The sequence below is a fragment of the Musa acuminata genome, chromosome BXJ3-9 (assembly GCF_036884655.1).
Source record: "Musa acuminata AAA Group cultivar baxijiao chromosome BXJ3-9, Cavendish_Baxijiao_AAA, whole genome shotgun sequence".
NCBI classification, from domain to species: domain Eukaryota; kingdom Viridiplantae; phylum Streptophyta; class Magnoliopsida; order Zingiberales; family Musaceae; genus Musa; species Musa acuminata.
Window position 1 is genome coordinate 33,677,754 of NC_088357.1, and position 7,719 is coordinate 33,685,472.

At 42.2% G+C, this 7,719-nt stretch overlaps 1 protein-coding gene across 2 annotated transcripts; it reads right to left on the reverse strand.

The window, feature by feature from the left end:
* Nucleotides 1-3,097: 3,097 nt before the first annotated feature.
* Nucleotides 3,098-7,513, reverse strand: LOC103998376 (brassinosteroid LRR receptor kinase BRL1). 2 transcript variants are annotated; one of them, XM_018831199.2, is made up of 3 exons: nucleotides 7,375-7,513; nucleotides 7,163-7,281; nucleotides 3,098-7,074 (listed from the first exon to the last, which is right to left on the reverse strand). In XM_018831199.2, exon 3 carries the CDS (start codon nucleotides 6,955-6,957, stop codon nucleotides 3,409-3,411), a length of 3,549 nt encoding a protein of 1,182 aa, XP_018686744.2. In that variant the 5' UTR covers nucleotides 6,958-7,074; nucleotides 7,163-7,281; nucleotides 7,375-7,513; the 3' UTR covers nucleotides 3,098-3,408. The 2 variants fall into 2 exon arrangements, with proteins under 2 accessions (XP_018686744.2, XP_065021884.1); XM_065165812.1 differs by having other exon boundaries at nucleotides 7,163-7,491.
* Nucleotides 7,514-7,719: the final 206 nt, after the last annotated feature.

Consider the following 7,719-nt stretch of genomic DNA (forward strand, 5'->3'; position numbering starts at 1 on the left):
AAGTTTTTTGATGTGGCTTTACATAGAAATAGGTAATGCTCCTCTCTATGCTGGTGTTTGTAATAGGATCAGACAACTACTCTAAAAAATATGAACAATAGGTAATAAATAAAAGCTTAGTAGAAACCTCTAATACATATCTTAAAATATATATGAAAGTAACATAATAAACATAAAATAAATAAATTAAAGTCAACCACAAACCATAAGATCACAATTCTCGAAAATTAGTCTCCATCGCATAAACTAAAATAAGAATCGATATAATAATTCATATTAAGTCTCGAACATACGAACACTTAGATAAAGTATACTCCAACAGTAGATAAACATGCTTTATCTTTTGGAATGAATTTTCATCTAACAACAGATGAAGTGGATCTATATTGTACTCTCATAATAGATAAAGTAATATCTCTCACTCATCAAAGTGGAATACCTTCCTCCCAACAATGAATAGAGAAACTATCTAATCCCAACAAAGTGGAATCATCCAAGTCCTCTTTATCATATCAAACTTAAATCTCATGTCAATCTCAAAGACTAGTACTATCATATACATCTATCAATCCAAAAGTCATTAAGCAATATCAATTATTATAAATCATATCTCATTCCTAAACCCTAGTTCAATCGGTGTAATTGACTTGAATAGGACTTAATTTAATCAAAACCTAACTAAACCAATATAATAATCTAGAATCGCTTTAAATTAATGTAACTTGGACTTAGTTTGGAATCATCCTAAAATAGTCTAACTAACTTGGACTTAGTTAGATCCAATTTAGGTCAAACAAGCTTAGACTAGTCTAAATCAATTTCAAAATCATTTGAATCGATTAAAATCGACTAAACTAGTTCAATTAAATTTTAATTTAATAATTAATTAGGCTCAATCTCATAAAAAGGGTCGAAACAATACTAGTAGGCCAACCCGAGTCCGAATCCAAACGGGGTTGGATTTAGGTCGGGGTGGCTCAGTCTATTGTTGGGTTGATACTGGATCAACCCAGAGTGAACTTACATGCTCAACTTGTGCACAGAGGCCATGCCTAGACTACAAGATGACAAGCTATAAGCCACGCTTGGGGTACAACTAGTAGGCCGCATAGAATTGGATCGTGTCACCGCATCCTTTGTCAGGCCAAGCCTGCAAAGCTGTGGCCTGTTAGGCTATGCCAGCTTGGCCAGTCAGCCCGTTGGACCCGAGCTGAACTAGGTCTACACCCGGATCAAGCCAAGCTGTGTAGGTGGTCGGTTGGCCGAGCCTAATCGAACCCGATGGCCGGTGTTAGACTTGAGTAAGTTCAATTTCAATTTCGATTTTTTTTTTTTTTGTTTCATCTTCATATAGAGTTCTAAAATTTCATAATAAATATTATAACTGATCAGAGATTCCAAAATAAAGGAATCTATATTTTATACTTGAATAATAATTTAAATAAAGCATAAACATAATTTATAAAATTCTAAAACTATTTTTCATGAATTAAAATATTTATAAAAAAAACATTGACTTTAAATTAAATTTTTTTACTAAGTCTAAAAAAGGTTTTATTTCATCTATACATAAAAATATAAACTTTATACGATAGTAATTAAAAGGGAAAAAGTGGTCAACCTACCTCTCCGATGATATCTCACGTTGAAGAGGAGAGGGAGTCTTAAGACTCTAATAAAAAATTCGAAATAAATCTTTTAATTTTATTTATTTCCTTACTTAAAAGAATCTGTTTAGGTTTAAAATTTCTTTTAAGTCAACTTATCATCAAATCTACTTAAAAAGAGATCGAGTATTTCACTCGAGATAGAATAATTTAAAATTCCTAATTAGTTTTAAAATTATTTTGAATTTATGATTTTTAAGAGATTACATAAATGATGAATGCATTTTTTGATAAATAAATGGGGAAAACGAGTTTTTGATTAAGGATCTTATGATTACGGTGATCTGATAATCTTTTTACCAGTGGTGATTATATATATGTATATACATATATATATATATATACATATATATATATATGTATATACATATATATATATATATATGTATATACATATATATATATATATATATGTATATACATATATATACATATATATACATGTATATATATATATATACATGTATATATATATATATACATATATATATATATATAATAAAAATAAATCGAATGAGATATTGAATCATTGGTAAGTGAGTTTGTACATAAGGTTAGATTAATACTTACGCGTAAAAAACATTGCTTTTTGACTCGACTCCGAAGACCAAAAAAAAAAAGAACACGTCGATTTTGTCGTGGTAAGTTTCGGTCGGAGAACATTTGTAGAAAGTCACCGCGATGCGATTAGTGATAGATTCGACGATGCAGCGAGTCCAACAAAAAAGAATAAAATAAACGGACAGAATCAAGTCAGAAATGTTGAATTAAATCAGAAATGTTGAATTGTTGAATTGGCACGACAAAACTACCTTCCAATCCTCATCCAGGATTGTCGTCGGCGTCGTAAGATTGCTTCCTGATTCATAGTTGTCGACTATGATGTTGTCTTTTGCCCATGAAAATAGCTTACACGGTCCGATTGATCGCAGACAATGTTGTTTGCCTCGAACAGAAATCGAGAAGTAGGTCAAAGCCGAATGCATAAGACCTTTCACCCTGAACCTTGCATTTCGAGGGCGGCTATGGCAAGAGAAATATTATCTCTCTCCCAACTTGCAGAGATCAAAAAAGAAGAATAGTAAAGCCGACTGCCGTTGCACTCACTGAGCTTTGCAAGGAGCACACACTTTACACAAAGTTCTCCTAAATCATTTTGTCCATTGGTTAGTCAATTCTCTTTGAAAGAAAATTACAGGGGTCATTAGCACATTTATAATCGAGGCAAATAGGCACAAACTATGATGTAACCAAATACAAGAATTCAATTTGTTGCCACCTCTTACAAATTCTTAAGTAAAGGAAAAGAAAAGAAATCCTGCATTTTTTTTATTTTTTTTTATTTTTTGGAAGGTGGGGTGGGGGATTTTTCTCTTCAGCCATAGTGAAACACATGTACACAAACGTGAGACCTGTTCAGTGCTATGAAGTGAATCGCAAAAATTTAAATGATGGACCTTAGTAGATTTATGGCAGACAGAAAACTGTGGTTTGATACATTTTGACAGGAAAACAAAAAGTATACTGACCTGAGCTCAGCAACGCCTCCGATACATATGCTTTCTTCCATTCTCTTTCAATGGAAAAAACATGGCTATTTTCTAAATCCATTTATGCTCTTCTATTTCTGCCTAAACAAACATTCTTGTGGTATTTACAGTAATTAAAAATTCTGGGGCGGGAATATTGGTAACCATCTTTGTCGGAACAAAACTTGCGACCGTGACCTGAAGTAGAATAATTAAGGTGCTTTTGCTCCTGAATTCTCGATGATGGTTAGTCCAATGGAAAACCCATCAAGAAAATCACTGTCGGTGTCAACCTGAAGATCTTTGAACATGGCCATGACCTGAATCATTGTTGGCCTATGAAGCGGTCGATCATCCAAACACTCGCAGGCAATCTTCAAATACTGGTACAACTCAGCCTCCCCTGACTTCATCCCCATCAAATCAGGGTCAAAAATCTCGCTGCATCTGTTCTCCTTCACCAACTGCTTAGCCCAGCCAACGAGGTTATTGTCACCAAACTCCGATGGATCAATCGGTTTCTTCCCCGACAGGAGCTCCAAAAGCACCACTCCGTAGCTGTACACATCCCCCTTCGTCGTGCACCTAAAGCTCTGGTAGTATTCGGGTGGCACATAGCCTGGTGTGCCAGCAAGCGTGCTCACACTGAGATGAGTGTCAAGAGCATTCATTAGTCTTGCCATCCCAAAATCTGATACCCGGGCCTCCAAGTTCTCATCTAATAGCACATTGCTGGACTTCATGTCCCTGTGTATGATGTGAGGGATGCAGCTATGGTGAAGGAATGCGAGCCCCCTTGCTGACCCAATTGCAATTTTCTTCCTCGCTGACCAATCCAGCTTGGTGGCTCCACCTTTGCTCTTATCATGAAGAACCATATCTAAGCTTCCAAATTTCATGTACTCATAGACTAAAAGTCTCTCTTCACCAATCTTACAGCAGCCCAGCAGAGGTACCAGGTTGCGGTGCTTGATTTTGCCGATGGTCTCCATCTCAGCAGTGAACTCCCGATCACCCTGGCCAGTGACATGTATCAGCTTCTTGATTGCCACCGTGCACCCATCATTGAGCCGAGCCTTGTAGACCTCCCCGAACCCACCAGAACCAATTAAGCTATCAGCACTGAAGCCATTGGTGGCCTCGAGGAGGTGAGCAAATGTTAGTTTCCTTAATGGCTTCTCGAATATGGCGACATTGATGCTGAGAGGTTCGAGAACACCAGACAGTTTCCAACTAGCAGTACCTGAGGTGGGGAGACTCTCGACATAACCAACCCTCGAGTCATCATTTTTCTGGTGCTTCTTCATCTTGTAGAGAGCTAGAATAAGCGAGAGCACAATGAGCACAGATAGAAGAACGCCAATGAGAATGCTCCCACCAAAGAATTTCCTCCTCCCGACAGAATCATAACGAAAGTCATGGTTACCAGCTTTGACTGTGCAGGGGCGCAAGGGAAGACCACAAAGGCCTGAATTATTCTCATAGCGTGATGCTGGAAATGTTGTAAGCTGACCTGTGGTCGGAATCGGACCGGTTAAATTGTTGTTTGAGACATCCAAGTCACTTAGGAATGTGAGGGTTCCCAGCCCTCCAGGAATGTACCCAGTGAGATGGTTGTGGGAGAGATCAAGCACGCCGATCATCCTTAAACCACCAAAAGTCTCAGGTATGGTCCCCGTAAGCTCATTGTGCCCCATGTTGAGAACTTGAAGATAGTCCATCGACCCAAAGTTATTTGGGATCATCCCTGAGAGCGAATTGTAGGACAGGTCTAGGTAGATCAGACTTCCATTGCTTGGAAAAGTATAAACTGTTGTTCCGGTGTATATTCTAGTGGCAGGGCAAGAATGCACCAAACTGAAGTTCGCCAGTCTCTCAGGTCGAATGTCCTCGAATTCAAAGAGCACCCCAGCACCCGGACATATGTTCCCAGCCTCATTTCTCAAGAATGCAAACTGCTTCCCTGAGACGATGCCAGGGACTATAAGCCCAGTTTGTGATGCCAGTGATGCGGGAATGGGGCCACTAAGTTCATTGCTAGCAAGGTCAAGCCATATGAGATTCCGACAGCTACCAAGCTCCGGTGGTATTTCCCCTGAAAGAATGTTGTTGCCCAGTTGGAGAATCGCAAGGCTCTGGAGGTTCCCTATATCGCTCGGGATCCTGCCAGTGAGGCGGTTTCCAGAGAGCGAAACCCATATAAGATTCACACACTTGGTAAGTGATGATGGTATGCCGCCGGTGATCATGTTGTAGCTGAGAATTAGTGTCTCCAAGCTGGTGCTGCTTGAACATAGGCTTTCTGGTATCTCGCCAGAGAGATTGTTAGCCCAGATCACCAAATCCACAAGTTTGGGCAGTGACCAGATCTCAGGGGGAATCGACTCGCTCAACTCGTTGAAGCTAAAATCGAGGGTCCGAAGATTAGTACAGTTCCCAAGATCTGACGGCACTGTTCCTGAGAGGAAATTGTTGGGCAGCAGGATCCTCCGAAGGTTGGGAAGATAAGAGCATATCCCTGTGGGGATTTCACCAGTGAGCTCGTTGGAACCGAGATCAATAACTTCAAGCAGTGGACAACCGTTCAGTGAAGGGAGTGGAACAGGGCCGCTGATATTGTTGAACGGAAGGTGGAGATATCTCAGAGCAGGCAGAGCACTGACGACTTGATCGATGAAATCGCCCGAGAGATGGTTTTCCCGGAGGTCCAAAGTCTGGAGCGAAGAGCATGAGACGAACGTCGATGGCAGGCCACCGGTGAGGCTATTCCCAGCGAGGTTGAGCTCCACCAGAGTCCCACATGTGTCACCCAACTCGGGTGAAATTTCGCCGGAAAACCTACTGTGTGCCAAAGACAAACGCTGCAAATTTGAGAAGTTCTTCCAAAAAGATGGGATCTTGCTGGTGAAATTGTTGCCCGAGAGGTTGAGCTCCTCGAGCTGCCGGCAGTTGGCCAAGCTCAGGGGCAGCGCAGTGCCATTGAGTCCATTGTAAGACAAGTCGAGCACTGTAATACTGCCGCAGACCCCAAAGTCGACGCCTGAGAGGTCCCCAGAAAGGTGGTTGTAAGAGAGGTCGAGGATGGTGAGGTTGGTGCAGGACGGCACGTCGCCCAGCTTACCGGCGAGCTTGTTGTCAGAGAAGTTGAGATAGCTGAGGCCGCTGCAGCTCGAGAGAGAATAGTTGAGCAGCCCGTGATCCGATATCCGATTGCGAGACAAGTCGATTCGACGGACCGAAGCCCCGAAGGGGAAGATGCCTCCGGGGATCGAGTTCCTCGACAGATTGAGAGAAACCAAACGCGGACAAGAGGTCAAGAATTCGGAAGGGATAGTCTCGTTGAAGCTGTTTGACGATAAGTCCACCGTCTCGAAGCCGCAGAGAAGAGAGGATGCGGTGTTGCTGTAAGAGAGGTTACCGTAAAAGAAGTTCCCGTGGAGGTCGAGGTCGCGGAGTCTCGGAAGCGCCATGAGATGCTCGAGGTTAAGGCGGCCAGTGAGGCCCATGTTGCCGAGATTTAGGCTGCGAACTCGGCCGTCCGCCGCTGAGCAGACAACCCCCGTCCACAAACACGGGTTGCTTCTCGAATTAGAACCACCGACAGTCCAGTTCTGCAAGAAGCCCTTGGGATCGGAGTCGATCGACGAGCGCTTGAAATGCATCAAAGCGAAGACCTCCTCTGGTGTCGCCAAGAAAGCAGGGAAAGCATTTGAGCACATCAAGAAGAAGAGGAAGCAGTAGGCAAAGCTGCCCATTTCCATTGCTCGAGACTCCGAGAATGGAACAGAGGAAACGCCTTTTCAGGATCGTTGCTCCTCTTCCGCCTCAGCTTCGCGAACCTTCACTCCAAGGGTGTTTGGCAACGGGAAGAGAGACCTCTGCGAGCAGGAAAGGAGGAACTTGTACTACTCTGCTGCCATTAACAAAGAAGAAGAAGAAGAAGAGAAGAAGAAGAAGCAAACTTACTGATGAAGAAGGCCATTGCCGAAACGCGGACGGTACAGAAGAAAAATCAGATTTTGAGAGCAGCCCAGGTTTGGCGGAACCTCCAAAATCAAGAATCCGTAGATAAAACCCTCATCAAACTAAGATTAACAAAAACAATCAAATTCTTCAAAGAAAGAAAAACCCAAAGAAGAGAAAAATGGTATATTTCAAGGGCACCTATCTCGAACAACCTTGTGAAGAATTGATTATGGATTCAAGCAGAGGTTTAGCAAGATACAGAGGGTTCGAGGGTGGGGGGGCGCGGGCGCGGGCGCGGGCGCGAGACAGAGAGAGAGAGAGAGAGTGGAGGTGGAGGTGGAGGTGGAGGAGACGCAAAGAAACCCAAGTGGAACAAAAGGAGACAAGGCAATAAAGAAATTAAGGGGTTATTTGCTCCTTTGCTTGTCATTGGATAAAGAAAATATTTCTGCGTCTTTCATTTCCTTGCTTTCCTCCTCATCGCCTCTCTCGGTCTCCAACTCGGTCAAACTAGGATGATGCTCCCGTGTCGACGACCTTTTTGGCATCCCTCTTTC

Coding starts and splice junctions, on each gene's coding strand:
- LOC103998376 (XM_018831199.2), bottom strand. CDS start 6,957: ATGGAAATGGGCAGCTTTGCCTACTGCTTCCTCTTCTTCTTGATGTGC.